Source organism: Salvia hispanica, chromosome 3 (genome assembly GCF_029641045.1).
Source record: "Salvia hispanica isolate PSC_SH4W2 chromosome 3, Shi_PSC_v1, whole genome shotgun sequence".
Lineage (NCBI taxonomy): Eukaryota > Viridiplantae > Streptophyta > Magnoliopsida > Lamiales > Lamiaceae > Salvia > Salvia hispanica.
The window spans coordinates 13510403-13537990 of record NC_142694.1 but is presented as its reverse complement, the minus strand read 5'-3'; the positions used below and the strand labels follow the sequence as shown (position 1 = coordinate 13537990).

At 31.7% G+C, this 27588-nt stretch overlaps 2 protein-coding genes across 2 annotated transcripts; both read right to left on the bottom strand.

Moving 5' to 3' along the window:
• Window positions 1–14220: 14220 nt before the first annotated feature.
• LOC148930212 (pectin acetylesterase 8-like) lies at window positions 14221–18314 on the bottom strand. Its single transcript, XM_089067832.1, has 12 exons — window positions 18173–18314; window positions 17069–17217; window positions 16903–16985; window positions 16657–16786; window positions 16437–16516; window positions 16251–16340; window positions 16044–16168; window positions 15886–15949; window positions 15731–15784; window positions 14830–15650; window positions 14573–14714; window positions 14221–14439 (listed from the first exon to the last, which is right to left on the bottom strand). Exons 1-10 carry the CDS (start codon window positions 18244–18246, stop codon window positions 15621–15623), a joined length of 879 nt encoding a protein of 292 aa, XP_088923958.1. The 5' UTR covers window positions 18247–18314; the 3' UTR covers window positions 14221–14439; window positions 14573–14714; window positions 14830–15620.
• Window positions 18315–20573: 2259 nt separating this feature from the next.
• LOC148930211 (BEL1-like homeodomain protein 1) lies at window positions 20574–23585 on the bottom strand. Its single transcript, XM_089067294.1, has 5 exons — window positions 23434–23585; window positions 22775–23206; window positions 21497–21822; window positions 21344–21404; window positions 20574–21018 (listed from the first exon to the last, which is right to left on the bottom strand). Exons 2-5 carry the CDS (start codon window positions 23177–23179, stop codon window positions 20797–20799), a joined length of 1014 nt encoding a protein of 337 aa, XP_088923420.1. The 5' UTR covers window positions 23180–23206; window positions 23434–23585; the 3' UTR covers window positions 20574–20796.
• Between the last annotated feature and the right edge of the window lie 4003 nt (window positions 23586–27588).

Genomic DNA, 27588 nt, shown 5'->3' with positions numbered 1-27588 from the left:
AAAAATACCGAAAAAATGATATATCGCTCGTATCGTATTGAAAAATATCGAAAAATTATCGAATTTTCGATATATCGTAATTTTCGATACGATACGATAACGATATGAATTTTCTTATATCGCGATATATCGTTTTATATCGAAAATACGATATATCGAAAATTTTCGATATATCGATATTTTCGATATATATCGATATTTTATTTTCGATATATATCGATATTTAACGATATATCGAATTCAGTACGATATATCGAAATATCGATACAATAACGATATTAAATTTTTTTATATCGAAACTTTCGATACGATAACGATATGAAATTCTTTTATATCGATATATATTTTCGATACGATACACGATACAACGTTTTCGATACGATATATCGTATCGACCCACCTCTAGTCTAGTCAGTATAATAAATTTGTGGAAGATGGCGATACAGAGTAGACAATTGATTTGAAATTGAGTAAAATAGCGTCTCATTTTAATAAAATTCAGCAAAAATAGCAGTGGAATTGCTAGCCTAAGCTGACCCCTATCATTATTCCTACCGTGGCACTTATCGATCTGCTTAAATCGATAATAGTTGCTGATTTCGGTTTATGAAGATTTGGAATGTACTACATCCTTCCAAAATATGATTCGCATTTAAAGTGAGAGTGAATTTTAAAAAATACTTTTAAAAATAGTGAGTCGTAAAAGTTAATGTAATATGAAATCCACTTTTTTAAAATTGATTTTATAATAGAATAGGAGTGAAATGTGAGTTTTATTATGAGACGGATAAAAATGATAAAATGTGATTCTTATTATAGAACGGAGGTAGTAATTGGTTTGGAGTAACGATTTTATAACTAGCTCTAGAGGTTCCAATTTTGGTCCGGTCCAATTCAGTTTAGGCATCACTTAAATTGAAAGTCCAAAGTTTGATTTGGTAGGAAGAGGGGATGGTGAAACTCATTAATGTAGTGACTAGTCACTAGTGAGGCCCTTTACCCTCCAATGATGAGCTCAGCTCCATTCTCGTATCAATTGATGAATAATGAATGATAGTGAGAATGGATGTCACGTGTTTTAGAAATTAGAATGTCGGGCCACAAATTTCACACTCTAATTTGCTTTTGTATAGTACTCCATATATATAGAAGTCCAGTTTAATTTTTATAGATACAAGAAACATGATCGCTCATCCACCATTTAATGGATTGAGAAAAATATTTTATACACTCTCATTCGTTTTATAAGTAATGAAATATGAGCATAATGAATTGTAGTTTGGAATTATCTTGTATTGTCCAAGATAACTTATTGCATTAAAATTAATGTGTTTATTTAATTTTAAAATATGTAATTTTGTGTTTCAACAAACGTTATAAATCACTTTATCTACGTCAACGATGTGTTTATTATCACAAAGGTGCATATTCAGGATTAATCTCAAAAAGGGCAATGCATTATTCACCCATGGGTACTGGATCAATTGATATAGCCATGAGAGAAAGGTGAAATTCGAAAATACAGTTCATTACTCCCTCCGTCCCCGATTAAGAGTCACACTTTTCTATTTCGGTCCTTCCCCAATTAAGAGTCACACTTCATTTTTACCATAAATAGTAAGTAGGTCTCACATTCCACTAACTCAATTCACTCACATTTTATTATAAAATCAATATAAAAAAATAGATCTCACATTCCACTAACCTTTTCAATTAACTTTTCTTTACATTTCTTAAAACTCGTGCCCGGTCAAAGTATGACTCTTAATCGGGGATGGAGGGAGTATAATATTAAATTTACTTTCATCGTAAAGTTGAACTTACACGATCATAGCATCAAATGTGTGTCATCAATCCCCATAACAATTATGGGTATTGGCATATGTCATTTGCACGAGAGTAAGATGGAAAATCATCATAGATTCCAATCATCATAGTATTAGATTTACACCATTAGTCCATTATAAATAGATGTAAGTGTTATACTGAAGTATGATTGAAATGAGTTATAGATAAAAATTGGGATTAACTTATAATATGCAAGACAATTTATTGCATTATAATATGATAAAACTAGCAAATTAGTGCAGTTATTAAATTCCAAATCAACATGTGATTTTATGTTTTAAGCATAGCCATAGCAAGCCGAATAAATAACTTCACCCTTGACTCTCAAGGATGGTTTATCACCGCAAAGATGTAAATCCGCAGCCTGTTTAACGAGAGCGAAGGAGTAACAACCAGGGTTAATCTTGTAAATGTCGTTGCAACATTTGCCCATATTTACTGGAGCAGGATCATCTAGGCATATCTGCTTGTAAAATATATCTAGACATTCTTTCCTAACAATGTCAAAACAATGTACACTGTAATCGATTCCTTCGGTGACAAAAAATGCTCCACTTAATACAACAAAAGTTATGACCCAAGTTATAATCTTCGATTTGAGAGTCATATTTGTTATAGTTTTTGAACTTTCCTTTTGTTAAAGCGTTAATTGTTTTGTTATAACATATATATATATATAGTATTATGTTGAAAGTTAGATCATTTATTACAATATAGAAACTTATGAATTAATGCATTTACGAAACATACATATTAGTGCATTTACGAAACTTAATATAAATTATTAGATTGTGAAATTAATTAATAACCTAAACTTTATCCACGGATATCAATACAAGCCTACTGAAATACTAAGAATTAATATAAGATAGAAACTGAATAGTTAATTAAATCTAACTACTTATGTCCTAAATATATAACAACTTTGAAATTGTAGTTATTTTTCATAAATTTCACTAGAAAAATAGTACTGAATTTTAGTTATTTTCAATTTCTGTAACTTCGGAATGGCTGAAATATTATCAATGAAAAATCTATACATGTAATGAACACTCGTTACAGTTGCAATGAAAAATCATTACGAATATGATGACAAATATGAAAATTGCATAAATTATAAACGATCAACAAAAATAATACTCTGTCACTATCGCACTTTGTTAAGGATAGCAATACCTAGAAAAGTATGACTAGAGGTGGGGATTAAAAAGGATATAAAAAGAGAAATAAATCATTAAACAACGTCCACTTTATCACCAAAAGTAATAGACTTCTCAAGAAATTCTCATGGCCACTCAAACCAAATTAGGAGTTTATCAGTTGATACATAACATCTCTACAATATGACATTGATATTCACTCCTCCGACGGGGCAAGAGTAACATAAACTTTATGCATACAATGGAGTAACATCTTTCATAAATTTCACTAGTTGAAATTCAAATATACTTGCAATAACTAAATTTAGATGATATTAATGGATCTAAAATATTATATACGTCAAGATTTAAAAACAATATTTAAAAAAAAATAGTTAGTTCATTATTCTTCAGCAATAGTAATTAGTTCACTATATACTACCATAATTTATGCACAATAGCTAGTTCATTATTCTTCAGCAAACTGCTCTATATTCCTATGCTATGCTATTGCAATCAATAGGATGCCAATGTTGATCGATGAACTGGACATTGTTTCTTTTGAAATACCAGTCACCAATAGCTTGTTGAATTGTCTGTAAATCCCAAAACAATAATAAAGAAATATCACAAAAATTGACTTAGTTTAGTTTCATTATATAAATAAAAAAAGCAACTTTATTGATAAATAGTATGAAATAAAAATACAAATAAAACCATAAACCCTATCCATCTCTTATCCATCTCTTAACTATTCATTCAATTTCATTTTTTATTTTTAATTCCAACAAATTCCATTAATAAAAAACACACTTCATTATAAATAAAATAAAATTACAATTTAAAATACATAAAAAAATAAAAAAGACATAATTAAAAAACTAGAAATTACAAATTGCACACTTAAACTCAAATAAAAAAAATGGAGGCGAAGAAGCAGAAGAAGGAGTTCTCTAGTGACGATCATCTAATGGTTGCCAAATTTTGCCCAAATGTGCTCCATTAGATCCTCCTGGAGTTGGGCGTGGGCGGTAGAATCACGTGTCCTTGCCCGAATAGACAACCGCTCTTGCAAAGACGGATGCACTCCCATTCGAGGCGGACTACTTGCGGTTGAGCTTCCCGGGGTTTCAGGGTCGAACCAATTTCCCGCCTCAAGTCCTTCGTCGGCGACAATCATGTTGTGCAAGATTATGCACGTATACATGATGTCGACCATATTCTCTATAAACCACTGTCGAGCCGGGGCTTTGATAATGTTCCATCGAGCTTGGAGAACCCCGAACGCTCTCTCCACATCCTTGCGAGCAGACTCTTGCTTCTGCGCAAAAAGAGACTGCTTTTCGTCCGTAGGCCTGTTGAACGTCTTCACGAAGGTTGGCCACTTCGGATAGATGCCGTCGGCAAGATAGTACCCCATTTTATACTGGCGATTGTTAGCGACGAAGTTGATGGCCGACGCTTTACCATTCAGAACTTCAGCGAAGAGGTCGGAGTTGTTGAGCACGTTGATGTCGTTGTTCGAGCCGGGGACCCCGAAATACGCATGCCAAATCCATAGCCGGTAGTCGGCGACGGCCTCGAGTATAACGGTGGGGTGGGTGCCTTTGTGGCCGCTCGTGTATGACCCCTTCAACGCCACATGGCAATTCTTCCATTGCCAATGCATGCAATCGACACTCCCGAGCATCCCGGGGAATCCGTGCACTTGTTCGTGAAGACGGAGCAGAAACTGACAATCTGCGGTGGTTGGCTTCTTCAGAAATTCGGCGGTGAAGGCTGCCCGGACGCCTTTGCAGAAGTTCAACAAACAAAGTCGCCCAGTGGATTCTCCGACGTGCAGGTATTCATCGAACGCATCCGCCGTTTGTCCAGTAGCAAGCTGACGGATCGCCGCAGTACATTTCTGGAGCGTCGTGTGGCTAGGACGGCCAATAGCGTCGAACCCTTCTCTGAAGAACTCTTCCCGTGCCGCCAATGTGTTCGCGATATGCAAAAATAGCGGGCGTGACATACGGAAACGGCGACGGAAGTAGATATCTCCCCACACCGGGTTCGGACTGAAGTAATCACGTTCCAACCTTGCGGCGGCTTCCTCCCGGTTACGGTGGATGTATGTCCGGCGTTGCCTAGGAGGCGCGGCGGCTTCCTCCTCCCTACGTCGATCTGCTTCTAGCGATTCTTCCATTATTCGACGCATTTGCTCGAATGGATCCATAATTGATTAAATTTGGGAGAAGAAAAAAATAAAGGAATGATTTTATAGAAGTGATTGGAGAGGAAAGAAAGAGAGATGAGAGAATAAATGTGTGTTTGTGTGTAAAATGGAGAATGGAGAAGAGTATATATAGAATATTAAAAAAAAAATAATAATAATAAAAATTAAAAATATTACCGTTCAACGGTAATATTACCGTTTTTTATTTTAATTTTTTTTTTTTTTTGAAAAATCTGATTTTTTTAAAAAAAATTGAATTATGACTTCATAAATCCGACGCCCACTCGCGGGTCGGCGAGTGGGCGTCACGCCACCAGCCCGCGCGCGCCACGTGGCGCCGGGCGCATGTCTCGCGACCTCAAGACTTGCCTCGCCGGGACGCGTCGGGCGTCGAGACGAGACGGGAGCCGCAACGCTGTCTCGATGCCGTCTCGTCTCGTCGAGACGAGATCAAGTCCGCAACGAGGCAGCGTTGCGGATGCTCTTATCATCTAGTCCCTCCAGTGTCTTGAGAAACATAATCCGAAAATCTGAAATTAAATTCAAATAATTACGCAGGAAAAGATTAATCAAAAAATAAAGTACAAACTATTAATCATCATAATCGAAGATTAATGAAATAGTAATGATGTGTTTTTATTACCCATAATGATTTGTAGTTGGTCGGCTGTGCAATTCGTCAAAAAGGCAAAAATTTTCGTGCAATTCCAGCCTTTGTCCATTGGAGGATTTGGTACTAATAAATAATTAAAGTGGAGAGAAAGAAAAGTAAGAGAGAGAATAATGTAGAGAAGAGTCTTAACTATAATATTCTTTTTTTTACTTTATTTTTTTTCCGTTTTAATTATTTATTATTATTTTTTAAAAATAAGTGAAAAAGAAGTGACTTAAGAAGGAAGAAGAGGTATATATGGAGGCTCCACCAGGGTTCGCGGCAGATTTCAAGATAGGTGAAGGATGCAGACTATGGAAGACACTGTATGGACTAAAACAGTCCCCGAGGGTGTGGTTTGGGAAGTTTGTAGGGGAAATGATTAGCTATGGATATAAACAGAGCAACTCTGATCATACTTTGTTCCTTAAGAAGCGAGGAGACAAGATCACTTGTCTAATCATTTATGTCGATGATATGATATCACTGGTGACGACCTAGAAGAGATTGAAAGCTTGAAGAAGAATCTATTTCAGGAATTTGAGATGAAGGACTTAGGAGACCTCAAGTACTTTCTTGGGATCGAGGTGTTAAGATCACAAAAAGGGATCTTTCTGAGACAGAGAAAATATATTCTAGACATTCTAGCAGAAACAGGTCTCCTAGAGTGTAAGCCGGCAGATACACCTATGGCAGTCAATCATGGTTTGCAGGTTAATGATGAAGCCGAGTTAGCCGATCGAAGTCGATATCAGCGATTAGTTGGAAAACTCATCTACCTCTCACATACTCACGACCCCTATGCAGTATGGGTCGTGAGTCAGTTCATGCATAAACCACAGACGGATCACATGGAGGCAACACTAAGAATTTGTCGATATCTGAAGAGGACAACGGGGCATGGAGTGCTCTTCTCAAAAAATGGGAACCTCGAGATTCATGGGTACACGGGTGCCGATTGGGCAGGGAATCCTAATGACAGGAGATCCACAGCGGGTTACTTTACCTTCATTGGAGGTAACTTGGTGACTTGGAGGAGTAAAAAACAGAAAGTGGTGGCTCTCTCGAGTGCAGAAGCAGAATTTCGGGGGATTAAAAGCGGGCTGACTGAGATATTGTGGCTAAGAAGATTGATGAAGGAGCTTAGCCTCTCTCCTAGCAAGAAGTGTCAGCTATACTGTGATAACAAAGCCGCCATAAGTATCTCTGAAAACCCAGTCCAACACGATCGAACTAAGCATGTTGAGGTGGATAGACACTTTATCAAAGAAAATATTGAAAGGATTGTCGAACTACCTTTTGTTCGCTCAGAAGATCAACTTGCCGACATACTAACAAAGGCAGTCAATACGAGAAGTTTTGAAGATGCTCTTTGCAAATTGAGTATTGGAGACCCACTACTCAATTTGAGGGGAGTGTTAGAAAAGGAAAAGATCGTGATTGAGATCAATTACACAAATTAGGTGATTGGAATCAATTAGAAGATTGAGTGAATATTTTGTAATTAATTTCCTACCATGTACATTATTTCCTCACCCTATTTAAAGGGCTCACAATACAATGAAATTATCATTCGATTACAACCAAACCTAGTTCTATCTTTCTTCTCTTTATCACTATGCCTTCTATACCATTTAACATTGACAATACTTACATTGGATAGAAATCCTGATAGAAATCCATGGGTTCCATCCTAAAACCAATTGGTGATAGGAGGAGGGCCCATGAGACTTATATACTGATTTCAATTCTCTTTGTACACCGACGTGAGATAGTTCTAATATTATCTTTTTAGTTTCAATTGCCAACACCCTCCCTCAAACCCTTCAAGGTGAACCTTGGAGGGGTTGGACTTTTTTTTTCTAATCGGTTAGACGATTGGCCCAATTTTTTTCCGATCGGTTGGACCACTGGACCAAATTTTAAGCCCAGATATATTGCTGGGTCAGTCATTTTGTTCGGTTTCAGCCCAGATATACTGTTGGGTCAGTTAAATTTGACCCACAATCGGCGAACCCCTCTGATACCATGTTAAATGGTATAGAAGACATAGTGATAAAGAGAAGAAAGATATAACTAGGTTTGGTTGTAATCGAATGATGATTTCATTGCATTGTGAGCCCTTTAAATAGGATGAGGAAATAATACACATGGTAGGAAATTAATTACAAAATATTCACTCAATCTTCTAATTGATTCCAATCACCTAATTTGTGTAATTGATCTCAATCACCATCTTTTTCTTGTATTAATTACAAAATATTCACTCAACCTTCTAATTGATTCCAATCACCTAATTTGGGTAATTGATCTCAATCACCATCTTTTTCTTTTCTAACAGTTTTCAATTTCATCTCTCTCAGCCAAATATATGATCCATCAAAAAAGAAGATAAGATTTCGTAATATAGAAATGGATCGATACCATTATAAAATCTTTTACCTTATCTTTTAATTTCATGTAAGTTTCTATATTTTTGCAAAAAAAAAAAACTTACTTAATATGTGTCGAAAACAGGATTTAACAGAAACAATGACGTCTCCATATGACGATATCATTTACTACATTCTCTGGAAAAAAGCACTGAGAATATTATAAAAACTCAATTTGTTAGTCATGTTTCAAATAAAATTATAATGAGATAATATATATAAGTACTGCATACATAGATTGATAAAAATATAGTACTATCTACTAACCAATTCTGGAGCCAGTCCACGTGTGCATGACTTAGGCAGATATTTAGCTAATTCCTGGAAAGAAATGAAATTGATTCAGTCATGTTAATATATGTAAAAAGAAATTCTTAAAAATGTAAATTAGCTCATGTGATAACTGTCACATAAAAAAAAGAAAACTTACATGATATTTTACTACTTCGGTAAACTAGCTTATGGCGTAGTCATTGGCTCTAGGGAGATCTTTCCTACAGGTTCCAATACAACAAAACAATGCAGAATTAAGAGTTAATCACAACAATTTAATTCAAATTTTATATTAAGTCTATTATTTAAATTTTACCCGTGTATGAAAAAGCCGGAATCTGAAATGTATTTTACTCGATAAGCGTCGGGGAGGAAAGAATGGAAACGATCACAGTTTAGGATTGTTGCTAACCCACCAGCTGAGTCTCCTATGAGTAAAGCTTGTCACCAATACTCTTGTAATGTGAAGATTAAATAACAATTAAATTAAATAATAATAATAATAATAATAATAATAATAAATTAGAATATGTCATACATTTGCAGCTCTGCTCATTCCTTTAGTAGTTAGGAGCTCTTCCAGTACCGAGGCGAAAATTCTCCTGCCTCTCCGATATAGTTTTGTTACCTATGTATAAAAGGTCTAGTTATATTAAAAATATACATCTAATTAATTTATGTAATGAAAAACAAAAATTCAATTTTCGTAGACATACCGGATCGATGTCTTCGACATCTGCCATAAAAGATGCGTCGTCGCAATACCGGATTAAAACCCTATTCCAGTTATAAAAATCTGAAGCAAAAAATTAAAAAATATTTATCATATTAAGTTTTTCAGATGAACATTACTTAAATGTGTGAGCATATAGGAGTAAGAATTTTCTGATGATAATCGAACTTCATGAATGCATTGAATTTAAATATAGTAGTAGTATATAACTCTAATAGTTATTATTTATATGTATATAAGTGTAATTATTTAATACCTGGATTTATAATTCTGTTTTGACTTAGGAAAGTGAACAAAGATTTAGGAGCTGCATCCTTCGTGGTCCCTGTGTTATTGTAGTATTTGCTTCTAATGAGGCAATTATCCTCTGAATAACACCATGCTCCTCCCTAATGTGAAAATTCCAAACTCAAATGAATTAAATTTAATAAAAAACTAATGTATCACAAAAAATTAGGCATATATAAATATAGGAAAAAAATTCCAAAAAAAATTGAGTTAGCGCATATATACTTATTCCATTTTCCTTTAAGTAAATCCCACCGATTTCATGATTCCATCACCTTTCTTCTCTTTTCTAGTCTTTTAACTTTTCTTTATTCTATATTTTTTGTCATCTGTACTCTAAAGAGGTTATGATAAATTATGATTTAAATAAATTTGATAATTTAAATTAGCTTTCCCTGCACAATTATTCTAGGAGATTCTTTTAATACTATTCAATTTTTAATACTCTCTCCATGTTTAGCAAGATTGATTAAAATCCAAATTTTTTATTATGTTTTTATTTACTTCTAGAATAAATTATTATAGGAACTACTTAATTTATGTGGGAAAATTAAAATTACAAAGTGTATAATTAAGACGAAATGGCTAAATCTAACTAAATAATCACTTTAGATATTCATTTTAAAATTTTAAGTTATATTTTAAAATAAAATGTTTTGTTGTAAAAAAAAAAGTTACAAATCATGGAGTATAATTTTAAATTTTCCACACAAAGAAGTATTGAAATTACAGAATAATTTATTTAAAAAACAATACAGATATAATACAGATACATTGTAGTACTAATCAATTACTGGAAATATTTGCTCAAAAATTAGTTTAGTAATCTTAATGGAATAAAGGGAAATAGAATTATTTTAAGAAATATACACTCTAGGAAGAAATGGTAACAGAAACAAAGGAAAGAATGGTGATGGAATGGAATCGGTGGGATTTGCTTGCCTATATATAAGTCTAGTTTAATTTTTATAGATACAAGAAACGTGATTGCTCATCCACCATTTAATGGATTGAGAAAATTATTTAATAGACTCTAATTCGTTAAGTAATAAAATATGAGTAGAATGAATTATAAACATGACTGTTCATCCACCATTTAATAGATTGACAAAGATATTTAATAGACTCTAATCCGTTTTACAAGTAATGAAATATGAGTAGAATGAATTGTGGTTTGAAATTATCTTGTACCGTCCAAATTAATTTATTGCATAAAATTATGTATTTATTTAATTCTAAAATATGTAATTTTGTATTTCAGCAAGCGTTATAAATCACTTTATCTATGTCAACAATGTGTTTATCCTCGTAAAAGTGCAGATTCATGATTAATCTCAAAAGGGCGATGCATCATTTGCCTATGGGTACTGGATCAATCGTATATAGGTATAGCAATGAGAGAGAAAAGTGAAATTCAATAATACAGTTTATTTAATGTTAAATTTTGTACATCGTAATGTTGAATTTACACCATCATAGCATCAAATGTGTCTCATCACACTGCAAATATATTAACCCCGTAACAGTTATGGGTGATTGACGTATATCATTTGCATAAGAATATATGGAAAACCATTATAATTAATTAATTCTCTTAAGAAAAACAAAAGACACACTCGTCGTAACATTAGATTTACACCATTAGTCCATTATATATAGACTACCCTTTACTATACAGTAACAATTAACAAAGATATAATATGATCAATTATATCAAAATTTAACTTATCAAAATTTTCATGTCTTTACAATTCATCAGTTTGGGATAATAAATGGTATACGTAGTGATTAGTTATTAATTTAATTTGAAGAAATTGAAAATTGTGAAGGATTAATAGGGAATACAATTTTAAAAAAGAAAAGAAAAAAGAAACTGCCCATTACACGCCACTTTAAACTTTAATTATTCATGGAATGCAAACTTTTAAAAAATCTAATGTGTTCTTAGTAAGAATGTCTATCCATATCAACTATCATAAATCACAGCAACTGGTTTATCATGGTAAATATGTACTGTAGATTTGTAGCTAATTTAATCTTCAACACAACTATATGCTATATTGTTGTGCTTAAATACAAAGTTGAATATAACATGTTGGGTGTATTTTGTGGAAATTGTACAAGATATAGTATTATACAAATTCTATGTGTTGCATTAAGCACACCGTAATTTGCTTTTGCCTACATATAAGTTAGTTTAACTTTTATTACTACAAGAAACATGAATTCCCATGGTTTACTTTAGCACATGTTTTAATGGACTGGTTGATAAGGATAGAAAAAAGTAATACGATCTTATATGATTGAAATGAGTTATAGATGAAGATTGGGATTATCTTATAATATGCAAGATAATTTATTAATGCAGTTAATAAATTCTAAATCAACATGTGATTTTGTATATGTTTCAAGCATAGCCAAAGCAAGCCTCATAAATAACTGAACCCCTGACTCTGAAGGATGGTTTATCATCGCAAAGGTGTAGATTCACAGCTTGTTTAACTAGTGCAAAGGAGTAACAATCAGGACTAATCTCGTAAATATCGCCGCAACAATCACCCATGTTCACCGGAGCAGAATCATCTAGGCATATCTGCTTGTAAAATACATCCAAACATTCTTTCCTAACAATGTCAAAACAATGTACATTGTCATCGATTCCTTCGGTGACGAAGAATGCTCCACTTAATACAACAAAAGTTATTACCCAAGTTATAGTCTTCGATTTGGGAGTCATATTTGAATTAGTTTTTGAACTAGATCTCCTTTTGTTTGTTCTTACATATAGTAGTTTAATGAAAGTTACATCATTTATTACAACATAGAAACTTACAAAATAATGCATTTAAGAAACTTACATATTAATGCATTTACAAGATTTAACGTAAATTATGAGATGTGAAATTAATTTATAACCTTGATTTATTCTCGAATATCAATACAAGCCTACTGAAATATTATTATAAGGTCAATTTTAGATTGAATGTAAATTAAACCTAACTACTTCATACGGCCGTCATTTAGAGTCTCATCTGAGTTTAGTATATTTTTGTAATGATACTTATCTCTTTCAAAAAATGTACTCCAATTTTTGTGATAGAGAACTTTTATGGAGTACTAATATAATTATTACTTATTTTGCAATGGAGTCCCTACTAATATTATTTGATGAGTCCGCCACTAGTTAGTTATGAGTAACGATTGGTCTTTTTAAAATATAATTCATTTTTTCAACAGGGCGAGAGTAACAGAGTCCATCTCTAGTTATGAGTAACGATTGGTCTTTTTAAAATACAATTTACTCTTTCAATAGGGCGAGGGCAACATAAACTTTATGTAGTAGTAAGTAATATTTTTCATAGAGTGAACTACAAAAATGGTCCCTGGACTATGGGTTTATCTCGCTCATAGTCCCTGGACTTTAAAAATATCGCCAGTAGTCACTGGACTAAGGGTTTATCTCGAAATTGGTCCTTTTGGCTTTTTTTGGTACGAAAATACCCTTTGATATTATTTTGGGGGGTTTGGGCAATTTGGTCTTTTTACACTTTTAACATTTTAAATCTGATATTATTTTAGTTATGTACTAACTTTGATATTATTTCAAATTTATCATCCTTTTTCCCTTTTGTCATCCTTCACTTTGTTTCTTTATTTCAATATTAGATTTAATTTTACAAAATTTTAAATTTTAATTTTTAAATATCAATAAATTTTTTTAATTATAAAAATTATTAAATAGCAAAAATTAATAATTATAATCAATATTTGACAGTGTATAGTACTATGTAATCAATAAGGTATGACAACGCCTTAGTTTTAATCAATATTTAATAGTAGCTTTAATCATAAATAGATTATATAACACAATTTATTCTGAAATAAATATGCATCTAATGTAAGACTAATATAATTTTCGTTTATTAATTTAAAAACAATCAAAATTTACTAGAAAATTTCAACAAAAATACTCCTATATAAAATTTTAAGTAGGATCAAATTTTTAGTCAACTTCATAATATTTAATCACAAGCAATTATAACAACCGAACGGAGGCTAAATAGAATAACTCTTATTTTTCCATCATGATTAATATTATTTTTCTGTACTTCTTCAATTCAATTGAATATTATATTAAATAACAAAAATTAATAGTTTTAATCAATATTTATAGTGTCCATGAATTAATAGTTTTCATTAAAAAAATTTATTGATATTTAAAAATCTAAATATTAAATTTAATTTTATAAAATTAAATCTAATATTGAAATAAATAAAAAAAACAAATTCAGTGAAGGATAACAAAATGGAAGAAGAATGATAATTTTGAAATAATATCAAAGTTAGTACTACATAACTAAAATAATATCAGATTTAAAATGTTAAAAGTGTAAAAAGACCAAATTGCCCAAACCCCCCAAAATAATATCAAAGGGTATTTTCGTACCAAAAAAAGCCAAAAGGACCAATTTCGAGATAAACCCTTAGTCCAGGGACTACTGGCGATATTTTTAAAGTCCAGGGACTATGGGCGAGATAAACCCATAGTCCAGGGACCATTTTTGTATTTCACTCTTTTTCATAAATTTCACTAGTTGAAATTCATATACTTGCAATAACTAAATTTAGATAAAATTAATAGATCTAAACTATTATATACATCAAGATTTAATAACAATATTCTGAAAAATAATATACTACCATCATTTATGCACAATAATTAGTTCATTATTCTTCTGCAAGCTGCTCTATATTCCTTATGTTGTGTTATTGCAATCAATAGGATGCCAACGTTGATCGACGAATTGGACATTGTTTCTTTCGAAATACCAGTCACCAATTGCTTGTTGAACCGTCTGTAAATTCCAAAACAAAAATAATGAAATATCACAAAAAGACTAGTTTAGTTTCATTATATAAATAAAAAAAAAAGCAAGTTTATTGGTAAATTTTCTGAAACAAAAGTACAAATAAAACCATTAAACAAACCTTATTTTGCAAAGTGGGTGGTCCTTGCCAATTTGTTAGAGTATAACTAATAGTGTGAATATAACACGAAGTGATGAATTATCCTCTCTTTATGGATTATTATCTAGCCCCTCCAGTGTCTTCAGAAACATAGTCCGAAAATCTGAAATTAAATTCAAATAATTACTACGTAGGACAAAATTAATCAAAAATAAGTATGAACTATATATTAATCATAATTTAAGATTAATGAATTAGTAATGACGTTTTTTGATTACCCATTATGATGTGTAGTTGGTCGGCTGTGCAATTCGCCAGAAAGGCAAAACTTTTCGTGCAATTCCAGCCTTTGTCCATTGGAGGATTTGGTACTACCAGTGTAGAAATCTGGAAAATTACATAATTAACTCATAATTATTAGTAATTAATGGGATTAATTATTTTTTTAGTCGACTTTGAAAAGGAATCAACTCATTTATATATGACAGGAACCTATTATGAACTAACTCAAACAGTTTTAAATTTCATTTCCCAAATAGTAGTTATAGTAAAGATGAGATTCCATCAGAAAAGAAGATAAGATTCCGTAATATAGAAATGGAGCAATACCAATATAAAATCTTAATTTTACCTTATCTTTTTTCATGTAAGTTTCCATATTTTTGCAAATAAAAAACTTACTTGATATGTGTCGAAAACTGGATTTAACAGAAACAATGGCGTCTCGATATCATTAACTACATTCTCTGGAAAAAAGCACTGAGAATATGATAGGGACCCCGATTTAGTGAATCTCGTCAAAGATCATCTCCAGTATCTTTTATTTGATTTGATTTATAGTATCTTTTATTTTAGTTGGTTATCCTTAATTATTGTAATCTTTTTATTTAATTATCTTGCTTGATTAGCAAGATACTTTTTTAAGTTTAGAATTCTATAAATAATAGAATTCTATAGCATTTTCATTCATCGAGAAATATGAATTAACTTCTATTCTCATTCTTGGTTCCGAAACCCTAGCACTTCAACTAGGTTTATCCTCTTTTGTTCCGTTCAATCTTCGCGTGCTCTACAAACCTCTCGATAGGGAACCTAAATCCTATCAGAATATTATAAAAACTCAATTAGTAAGTCATATTTCAGATATAATTATGAGAATATATATAAGTATCCACTAACCAGTTCTGGAGCCAGTCTACGTGTGCAAGACTTAGGCAGATATTTAGTTAATTCCTGGGAAGAAATGAAATTGATTCAGTCTGTTAATATGTGAGAGGAAATTCTTGAAAATGTAAATTGGCTCATATATAACTTTCACATAAAAAAAAGCTTACATGATATTTTACTACTTCGGTAAAGTAGCTTATGGCGTAGTCATTGGCTCTAGGGAGATCTTTCCTACAGTTTCCATTACAACAAAACTACGTAGAATTAAGAGTTCATCACAAAAATTTATTTCAAAATTTATTTTAAGTCTATAATTAAACCTTACCCGCGTATGAAAAAGCCAGCATCTGAAATGCATTTTACTCGATAAGCATCAGGGAGGAAAGAATGGAAACGATCACAGTTTAGGATCGTTGCCAACCCCCCAGCTGAGTTCCCTATGAGTAAAGCCTGTCACCAACACTCTTATAATGTGAATATTAAATAACAATTAACATGAATAATATAATAAATAAATTAGAATGTGTCATACATTTGCAGCATTGCTCATTCCTTTAGTAGTTATAAGCTCTTCCAGTATCGAGGTGAAGATTCTTCTGCCTCTCCGATATAGTTTTGTTACCTATATAATTATATTAAAAAAATGTAATACATCTAATTAATTTTCTTTGACTATTTTATGCAATGAAAAACAATAATTCAATTTTCGTAGACATACCGGATCGACGGCTTCGACATCTGCCATAAAAGATGCGCCGTCGCAATACCGGATTAAAACCCTGTTCCAGGTATAAAAATCTGAAGCAAAAAATTAAACAATTATTATGGATATATTTTTTCAGATTAATGATAATCGAACTTCATTAATGCATTGAATTCAAATATATATAACTCTAAGAATTATAATTTATATGTAAGTGTAATTAATTCATATATACCTGGATTTATAATTCTGTCTTGACTTAGGAAAGTTAACAAAGATGTCGGAGCTGCATATTTCGTGGTCCCTGTGTTATTGTATTTGCTTCTAATGAGGCAACTATCCTCTGAATAACACCATGCTCCTCCCTAATGTGAAAATTCCAAACTCAAATTACTCAAATTTAATACTCCAAAACTAATATATATAGGAAAAAAATTCAAAAAAATTGAGTTAGCGCATATATATTTGAGTGAGTGCTAACCGGTAGAAATATAATCCAGTTGTCGATTCCATCTTCAAATCCCGGATCAAAATAGTAGGCCCCGGGGCTCCCATCCAAGCAAACTACGCAAAATAATTGGTTTATAAGCAATTTATAACCATAGAATATTTGTAATAAACTGTTGGAAAGTACGTAGAATAATTACCGGCCCCTTTTGCTACACCATCTTTGATATATGTAACATTGACTACTGGTTCAATGTCTTGACCATTGATTAAAAATTGGCCAAAAATAAGCGTACAAACCAAAACTTTTAGCCATGGGGCAACGGTAACTTGACTCCGATTACCCATCCTTGGTGACAAAAAAATTAAACAAATAAAAATTAGAAATCCATTAAATTTGAATTGTTAGCCAGTTTTATCAGTAAGAAAAAACATAAAACCACTTTTTAGATTATCACCGGACTTCCGTTGCAGCGACAATTTAACGGCAATAGAAATATAGCAGAGAAGTTTGAGATTCTTGTTTAGTGGTGGTTTTGAAAGTGAATCTTGTTCATACATATTGTTTTAAATGAGTTAGGTGGTTTAAATGTTTGAATTTTGATTTGTCAGCATAGATTTTGAATTTATAATCTGATTGTTGAAAATTAATAATGACAATATTTTAGCTGTATATCCCAAATTGTTGCATGCTTTTTTATGACTACCTAATATTTCTTTCCTTTTTCATTTCTAGGAAGCCCATCACTATTACTGTCCCACCATCAAAACATAATTTTGACCACTAGTTTCTTTTACATGCTAGTAGTAATTTTATTAGTACTTTTTAATTTTAATTTTAATAAAATGTTATCAGGATTTCAACAATTCCATTCCTACACAAGGATATGAATAAAAATAAACAAAGATCAATTTCATCGAATCTGGAACAGCAATATTACACACACAAACAGGACTATACGTCTATACACAACACAAGGATATGAATAAAAACTGAAAAAAAAGTGCAAAATTTGACCAACAATGGTATCGATTTTATCCAATAATAAACTAATGTGCATGAGATATTTTAAATCCAAAACATAAAAATAAAAAATAAAAAAAGCACAAATTAAAACTCAGATCAAGCCTAATAAAATTAAGCAAAAACCACTCAACCAAATCTTCCTCATTTTTTTTTAATTTTTTTCCAAAAATTCCAGCAAATCCATAAAGAAAGAAATTTTGGGTGAAATTTATGATATTTTTCAATTGGGGTATAGAAACAGCTAGATTCTAACATAGGAATTGGAATCGATTCATACCTATAATTCAAGAGAAGAGATGCTAATGTTTGCCGTTGTGTATTGTGCCGAGCGAAAATTGAGGTGAACAACATTGATGCTATAAACTATGTTTCAGACTTCAGAGTGAGAGGGAAGAAAGAGAACAGAGGTGAGGTGCTTTAAATTTGGATTTTGAATTTATATAAAATACTAATAGAATATGATCAATTGACAATGGTTTGGCTCCAAATTATTGCATGCTTTTTATAACTACCTAATTTTTCTTTCCTTTTCATTTCTAATAAGCCCTTTCCTTCCTTTTTCGTTTCTAGCTAGTAAGCCCATCACTTTCACTGCTCCAAATTGAAGGCCTTTTTTCTTTACATTTTTCTTTTCCATGCTATAATTAATTACTCTCAATTTAGGATTAAATTGGTTATAAGGGTGGGGTGTGATGGATATATTATCACGGTCCAAATTTTTAATAAAAACGATAATCGAATAAAAGATAAGAATAAATATGGCCTCTAGTTAAGAAAAATATTGAGAACTCAACGGGTCTTTAATAATCCTATGACATAGATATTTTTTATTTGATTCTTTTTTTAAGTTACTATTAATCTTTCTCAAATTTTTAATGCATAATCTTCCAACAAAACTGCGCAAATATTCCGCCAATAATATTATGCAAAATATAAAAGGGAAGGCATGGATGGATCATGTCCAATAACAAAATTCAGGTTAAATATCCCTTCGTAGCACAAAAAATTACTACTACTTAGTACTTCCTCTGTTCCACAGTAATAGAGACATTTAATTTTCTGCACTCATTTTGAAAAAATGATATTAAATAATTAATGGAAAGAGAGTAAAGTAAGAGAGGGAATAATATAAATAAAAGTCTTATCTACAATATTCTCCATCTTACTTTACTTTTTCTCCACTTTAACTATTTATAATTATTTTTTAAAATGAGTGCCCAAAATGAAATGTCTCTATTACTATGAAACGGAGGGAGTACTAATTATTATCACTGTTGAAAAAAATCGAATGTGTATAATTTACTTTATTCCAAACATTTGATATGATGGGTTCCCACTTCCTATAATTTTAATTACTGCCCTACGTACTAACACGTTAAGCCCCATACCGCTATGTTAAGTTTCACAAAATTAGACCAATATTCATCATGATTTGTTTTGCATGTCTACATCAAAATTAGAGAAAATGGAAAACCTAATTAATTCAAAATCGATCTATAAATGAGGAATTTGTGTGGTTGGTTGAATTTTGTTTAAAGATTTCGATTGCTGACATAGAGAATTTATACCACTTTGTTACTATGAATCCATGATATATTGAACAATTTAGACTATAAAAAATCATCAAAAAGCAGTGATTTATTTTTAAGTTGCTGACAATGAACATGCCTTGAACAAGTTATACATTATTTTCCATCTCATGATATATAAAAAGAAAATTTCACATTGAAATGCACTAGTCACGTTATATGGACATCACATTTAATTAAGGGTTTGCAAGTCTTAATTTCTTGTTTATACAATATCTTGTAATCGTGCCACAGATATAATTATAATACTATTTTTTCTGAGAAAGTCGAACAGATTAGATTATTTATTGTTAAAGTAAGATTTGTTTAGTAAAATCCTATCTAGATAACTCATCCCCTAGAAAGGGCCCTCCTAACTCATTCTATTTATGTAAGATGGGCTGCGGCCCATTCTCTTGGTGGGCTATTTTCTCTGCTAAACCTGGGCAGCAAAAAAAAAAGTTTATTAATCAGGTCGGTTAATTAATTACTATAATTATTAATATTGTATTCCAAATAGTAATACATAATAAGCATGCATACCTCAAGTCTAAATCAAATCATGTAAATAACAAATGAAAACAAGGAAACTATGTAAATTGGACGTTCATTTAAAAATTAAATAGGAGTACTAACTAAGTACTCCACTATGTATACTTTTTTGCTGATTTTCGAATTTTTACATGTATATACTCTAAATGTCCGCTAATATTATATTATCATTTTAAAATATAGTATATCATTAAATATCATCTCTTATTTTTACTAATTATGATAAATTGAACTTATTTTGAGTATCTCATACTCCTGAAAAACAAAGACATTCTATTGTAGAAGATAGCTATAAAATAAAAGGTAGTATCTCACAGTGCATATCGTGGTAGAATATCTGTATGAAATAGAATCACCAAATCATTTTTAATCTATATTGTATCTCAAAAAAGGTAAAATAAAAAATTCATGACACCGCAATTCCTTCATGCGTCTGGATGCATCATTGAATTTCATAGCAAAATCATCACATCCAAAAATTTAGAAAATTCACGCTAATGATATTAATAACCACATTCAACCATATACATAGTTATATTAAATTATTAATTGATCAGGTGATAATAATAGTAGTAGTTTTATTTTTGGAGAATGTATTGTTTGTTTATTCCACACAAGAAATTACATATATATGGCCTATTCTAACTTGTAAGTATATATAGACAAACAACTAGTAGTTTTTTTTATATACTACTCCATAATATATCTAAAATATATGCAGAAGATGCATATATTAAAGTATATATAAATATTAATGAGATAGATGCATGTGTTGAGCAGTTCAGGCGACGAAATCCGGCAAGAGGTGCGGTGTATTGTGGAAATCCATCATCTCGGGCGGGAGGCGGAGGGAGAGAGAGAAACCGTTAATGTTGCCCTGCTGTTGGTAGGTGTTGATGTTTTGAGCAGCAGCCATTGGTAGAGATGATGTTTCTTGGAGGTACATCTCCTCAACCATTGGTTTCCATAGACGAACTCGAGCATTTATGAACCAATTTGACACCTGCATATGCATCATTTTCACCAATTTTTTACAATTCTCGTTAGTATTCATTTTGCATACTTTTATTAAGGTGCAATTGTGAAAAATGAATTCGAATATTATATTAATATTTTCCCAAAATTTAAAGTAAGCAGTTGCAAGGTTGGCCACATTAGACTAAAAGTACAATTTGCCTCATTCTTTTAATGAATTTGATAAACTGTATGTACAACTTGTCGTACAATTAATGTATATCATCTTCACATAAAATTATCTTTTTAATTAACAATAACATAATTAATCCCTAATCACTCCATTATCATACTTAAACTTCTTGTTAACATACCTGACTCCTGGTAAGCCCTGTTTGCTTAGCAAGAATTTGCTTATCTGAGTTTTTAGGGTACCTACAATATTCACACAACACAAATAACACCACAACATTATTATTAACACTAGCTATTAATAAAAATAAAAATTAATTAAAACAAGTAATTACGGATGAAGAAAGTGCTGAAACAGCCAAGCACGAAGCTGCAACACAGCTCTCTCAGGTAGACCTCTTTGCGACCTCCACGGATTCCCTACCTGCTCCCGATCCACGAACCTCAGCCTCGACAGCTCCGAGCCTCCCTCCTCGCCTAACCTCTTGCTCAGCCCCTTCATCTCTGCGGAAATCGTTGATTTCAGGCACCGGAATTGCTTCAAGATCGTCTTCAATGCGACCTGCGTGTACGATCGCGCTGACCCCGTCCCAGCCGCCTGCTCGAACGCAGCTATCATGGCCTGCATTTGGTGGTCATAGTGTCTGCATCTTTGCTCCACCTGCAGTAAATTTGATTTTCACATTTTTGGTTAGGTAGTTATTTTTTTGGGAAAAGATTGTCTCCTTTTGTTTGGAGAGACAAGGCAATAAAGTGTTATAAGGGGACCATGATCCCACCATCGGTTTTAATTGTAATTGCACCTATTCATCATCAATCGAAGCCTACGAATTTGGTTAGTTAATATCTCGACGTTTAAATTTTAAAAAAAATATAACAATTTTAAAATCCTAACATTTTAATGCCGAAAAAAAAATGTTTATCCGATGGTTGGTTGGCCCTAAAAATCAACACCGGTGGGAGGGTATTTGAAAGCCTAACCCTAAATCCACAGGGCGACATTTTCAACGCTAAAATGCGTATTTAAGAGAAGTGATAAACGTTGGAACTTATGTAAATTATCTTAAAATTTTCATTTTTGATATTAAAATAGGGAAAATTGTCAATTAAATCACTAAAGATGGTCTAATTTTGGTATGTCTAATTCAAGATCCAAAAAATAAATTACAAAGTTTGAAATTTTCACAATTATTTCATCATTCCCTTCTCTACCAAATTAAAAACACGTAAACAAAACGTCGTTTCGAACTTAATTTACCCGCCGTTTTATTTAGGTGTTTTGAACCGTTGCCACATAGACGATAAATTCATCGGACACAGTGAAGGATAGATAATTGTAAAAATTTCAAAACTTAGTAATTTGTTTTACAAATTTTGAAAATTGTAGGAAATATCATCTTTCATGATTTATTTAACAATTTGTGGTATAGAAAATGTGAAGTGAGGTGGACTCGCGCACTATGGATAACAGTGAGCCACACACACTGTGCAAAAGATGACGTTTCTTAGGCTTTTGCAGAAAATATTGAAGCTGCTTCAAATCTCAAGTATTTTGACTTAATTTTTGAATATACAATTGTTTAATTAATAACTGAAAATATGAGAAATGATACCTCATCCAACATGCTATGCAGTTTAGCTTTCTTCATCTGAATCTCCTGTCTCTGAGCAGTTGTGAGATCGGCGCCGTTGCCTTTGTCCGCAGACGCAGCGCCGCCTTTGATCACTTTCCCCTTATGATTTCCGACGCTGACCACTTCATCTAGAAGCTCCTGAGCAGCCTTTAGGTATTTAGAGCCCATGATCATCGATTGCCCCGCCCCAAAATCACAATCGCCCCCGGTTTGTTGTTTGTGATGAGCCGCGAGGCTGAGCGACAGGCAGCCTCGCGGCATTTGTGAATTGTCGGCAGGGTTGGAGAAGAGCATGTTGGATTCTATGTAATTAGGGTTCATCGGATAAAGTGTGTGAAGCCCATCGCCTTGGATTTCTGTGCTGCTTTGGTAGTACACAGCCATCCAAAATTTCTTGTGATTTATTTTTCACTGAAATGGGATCAGTCAATCAGTGACGGAACTAGAAATCTAAATAAGCAGATGAGACCTAAACAAATACTCGGATTGCATGTATATATGTGATAATAAGGTAGATTGAAAAAGAAAAGGACAAGATAGAGGATGAAAGGGGAATAGAAGATGTACTCCTAAGAAAATAGGGATCCGAGAAAGGATGTGTTGAAACTTGAAAGAGAATTAAGGAGGATAAAACTCACATGTCTAAAGTGTCCACGGTGGGAAGAGAAGTATTGAATCTCTATGCTGTCAGTCTGCCTCTCTCTCTCTAGAAGGAGGAAGGGAAACTGATGAGCACAAAGAGAAGGTGGGGTTATGTAAATATAGTGATAGTACCGGACAATGGTGACACTGATATTTTTTCACTTTAATTCTAGGGGAGACAACTACGTACGTCTCAATTATTGATCACAGACTCTTCTCCTTCTCCAAAACATAAATAAAAATTGAGTGGTCTTCTCGCTTATCATACTCTAAGGAGCAGTTTGGTAGAGTAAATAACCCGGTGAAGTTATAACACCAAAAATGGTCTAAACTATATAATGTTTTGTTTATTTATCTTCCCAACCACATACACACTTATATTTTAGAATCTCGAATTCACCTTAGTACATGGAATTGCAATTGAATTTCAAATCATATGTTTGGTTAAAATAAAGTAATTGATATGAAATTACATTTGAAGAAGTTGTGCGCACACACATAATTCGCATACTACACGCACGCGCATAAAATAGTATTTAGTGTATAGTGTGTGCGCGCGCCATGAACATTCATGTATCTAATTTTATAACTATTTGGAATTCCAATTAATCTATTTCAAGTATGGAATTCTAGAATTGAGATATTTGGAATTCAATTCCAATTGATACTACACCTAGCATTAATAAATCAAGTTTTTTTCTTTCAATCCTATTTTGGCCTTTTTAGTTCTGAATTACTAGATCAAAGGGTATGTACCAAACTAGTTTTAAACGTTAAACGCCAAACATATAATTATAAAATAATGCGGAGTTTATTACAACTTTATTTGTAGTTCATTATAGCCAATTCAGTTATTTAAAAAAAATGGCGTCATCTGGCATATTTAAAAATATGAAGTTCATTATGAGTTTGCTATTAATTCATTATAATGAACTCCAAGTCTCAAAGTTATCTTATAATCATGTTGTTCGGCGTTTAAGGTTTAAAACCGGTTTGGTAATGATTATAGTCCCATTTTCATATTTGTATATATACATGCTTGAATTAGGGAACCACACCCCCAATGCTTAAATAAGATCAAATTCTATCCATTGGATGAGATTATGGAAAGCTGAGTTTCTGCCTAATATCACAGGTCGACGTTGCATAATCATCCAAAAGCATTAAAAGGTATAATTGTCCAAAAATTATATATACTGTAGTAAACTCCAAATAAATTTACTTCATTACACATCATTCATCATCTACATTGCACATGCTTCATTATATAAGTTGAATTTAGGTTATTTATAACTGCCTCCTTATATGGAAATTGTTGGAGTAAGTTATTTTCCATCATAATATATGTATGTTAAGTAATAGCTCTCTTCGTACAATGTTTTATTCATTGCGAAGGGCAGGCTAACTCTTTTTAAGGGAATCCTAAGTAGGCTAATTGCTAATAATCAATTATGTTTAGCTATTTAACGACACTTTTCAAAAAACTTACTGAACGTAGTTCTTCGTCTAGCATTTAAGGTTCAAGGTTATGCTTTTACAATATGGAAAGGATATATTCCAACGTTAAAAGTGATCTTCCATGCAATGATATAGTATGATGTAATTTGAATATATTTCATAAAATTATTAATTTTCAGATTTAATACAAGTATCGTTCACCGAATTTGCGACTACAATTTGACTTTCAAACGTGAAACGTTGCGACTAAAACAAAACATTTCAATTTTTGTTATGACAATTCTTTTTATATAGCAGGAGTATCCAACATGTACAATTCGAAATCTCACATGCTATATTTTATTCAGAAAACTAGGAGCCTTGCAGTTGAAAATCATATTGTAATTACAAGTTGAGTGAGATTATGTTAAAATGGATAATTAATATTTTATTATAGAAATAATAGTCATTTAAATCACAAAATATTAGTATAAAATTGTGGCCAGTCCATATATAAAGCTGGAAAATGGAAATTAAATCATAAAATTGCAAATTTTCTCAATTTTTTCATATGTGAACAAAACTACACTTTTAATTGAACAAGTAGTATTGTCTCGAGCATCACCAAACAAGTTGTTTTATAAAGTACTTATTAATCAAATAATAAAGAAAAATAATAGAATTATGTGTATAATTTTTATATTCTATTTCAAATATATAAAAGAAATAAGTAAAGATTTATGTGGAAGGGTTTCTACAAGTGGCAGTCAAACACGTGTCCAAGGGTGTTGGGTAGGGTTCAATTAATAAGTGGCTTCCCGCAAAAAGTGGTTGTGCTAAAGTCGTGTTTGGGGGCCCTAATTCAATCATCATCACACTTGTCTCTTTGCTCCCGGACCCACCAGAAACACCAACTATCATTTGCTTCTAATTATTTCCTATTTACCTTTTCTTGTATTCTTAGATAATCTACTTGAACTACACTCATTTTTAGTTTATAATTTCTATTGCGTTTTAATGATTTTTCCCCCTGTTTTCAACTAGTTATTATGCTAATTAAGTTGTAGTAATGTGTTAAATATAATTTGGAACACTTAATCCTTTTATTTTGATCAAGTCTGATCAACTTCTTATTTTATGGAAGTGAATATATTCTTCTCAATAATCCAGTAAATTAGATCTTCTCGGAAAAACAATCGTGGTTGTAATTCCTAAGTCGAATAGTCGAGCTGAATACTATAATTATCAGGTTTAGTTTGGGTTGGTATAGAGTGAAGTTAAATTTTACTTGAATACCCAAACCTCGATCACGAGCTTAATCGAGCATAAGTGCTCTCTTTTAAACTTTAGGTTTATACTTCAAATATTTATTATTTTGTTTTTTTGTTTAATGAAATGGTAATTTTATGCTATTACTAAATTTATTATTTCTTAAAAAATAAACATCGACATATATAAACTGAATTAATATAGTAATTGCTAATTAATTATAGCGTGGTTATAATACAAAATACAGTTATATCGGACTAATAATTGAATATTTTTAAACCAAATGATTTAATAAGTCGAATATACTTAAGCTCAAAGTTTGATTCATATGATCATTAATGTATTTCTCTCAATAACCTAGGATGCACTTTTATCAAATCGATATTTATTTTAGTATATCATGAGTAAAACAAGCCCCATATATATAAGTTTATTAGTAAATGTAAATGATCATTTAAAACTGAGCGTTCATTAATTAGTTAAGTTCTTTTTCTATGTGTAATTAATAAGTATATTATCCATCGATAAAAAGTAAAAGAGGAAAGTTCTTATTAATTAAATGAAAATGAATCAATATAAAATCATATAAGTGGGTCCAATTTAAATCCATATTTGACCAAAACGCCTTATTTTAGTCAAAGCTACAATATTACTAGTGAGAAAAAAACGAAGTGAATATTATAGTACTAATTATTTAATATATATACTTTTACATGCAAATGATCGTTTATGGTCGTGGTAATATTCTTCGACTAGAAAATTCAAGCAATACCCAATATAACACACGTGCTAATTAATTAATGAACATTTTTAATATTAAAGCCTCAAAATATTATTGGTATAATCTAATTTTTCGGTTTCTAATTGTGCTAACCTTCGTTTTCAATTACTATAATTTTTATAGCCCAACATTAATTACAACTGCCACATTAAGCGCAACAAATAAGAAAAGGAAACTTCAACTCTATAATTTCTCATTTTCTTATCCTTTCTAAATTAGTGGTTCGAACATCACTAACCCAAGAACATAACATTTAATCACCACGAGCAAGTTGAATCCTGATCTATTGCATGATTTTTTAAATGGCATATGATACTTATGGATGATCGACACGTATCAGTGATAATTTATTAAAGTAATAGTCCAAGTTTGGATGTAAATAATTAATTGTAGATCTATAATTCTTTTGACATATACTATAAGTCAATTATTTGTAGTAGACCTTACATAGACTCAATAGTAATTACTTATATACAGAAATTCATATATATTAAATTTTTAATAGATAAAAAAAATTAGAAACATATAATAGTGAAATGTATTCGATGAGTAGTACTATAGTAACATAGTCAAAACTCAAAACTAAACATACGAAGATGTATATATGAAACCTAACATCCTCCAAGCTTGTAATGACATGCCACGTGGCACATAAAGTAGGAAT

What these genes read in the sequence shown, in the direction of transcription:
- LOC148930211 (XM_089067294.1), bottom strand. Translation starts at nt 23,179, where the DNA reads ATGGCTGTGTACTACCAAAGCAGCACAGAAATCCAAGGCGATGGGCTT. An exon ending in TGCATAGCATGTTGGATGAG is followed by an intron (nt 21,823 to 22,774) that starts GTATCATTTCTC and finishes AATTTACTGCAG; the next exon opens with GTGGAGCAAAGATGCAGACA. An exon ending in CAGGGCTTACCAGGAGTCAG is followed by an intron (nt 21,019 to 21,343) that starts GTATGTTAACAA and finishes ATGCATATGCAG; the next exon opens with GTGTCAAATTGGTTCATAAA.
- LOC148930212 (XM_089067832.1), bottom strand. Translation starts at nt 18,246, where the DNA reads ATGTTGTTCACCTCAATTTTCGCTCGGCACAATACACAACGGCAAACA. An exon ending in GCTGGCTTTTTCATACGCGG is followed by an intron (nt 15,950 to 16,043) that starts GTAAGGTTTAAT and finishes TGGAAACTGTAG; the next exon opens with GAAAGATCTCCCTAGAGCCA. An exon ending in GTAGACTGGCTCCAGAACTG is followed by an intron (nt 15,651 to 15,730) that starts GTTAGTGGATAC and finishes ATATTCTGATAG; the next exon opens with GATTTAGGTTCCCTATCGAG.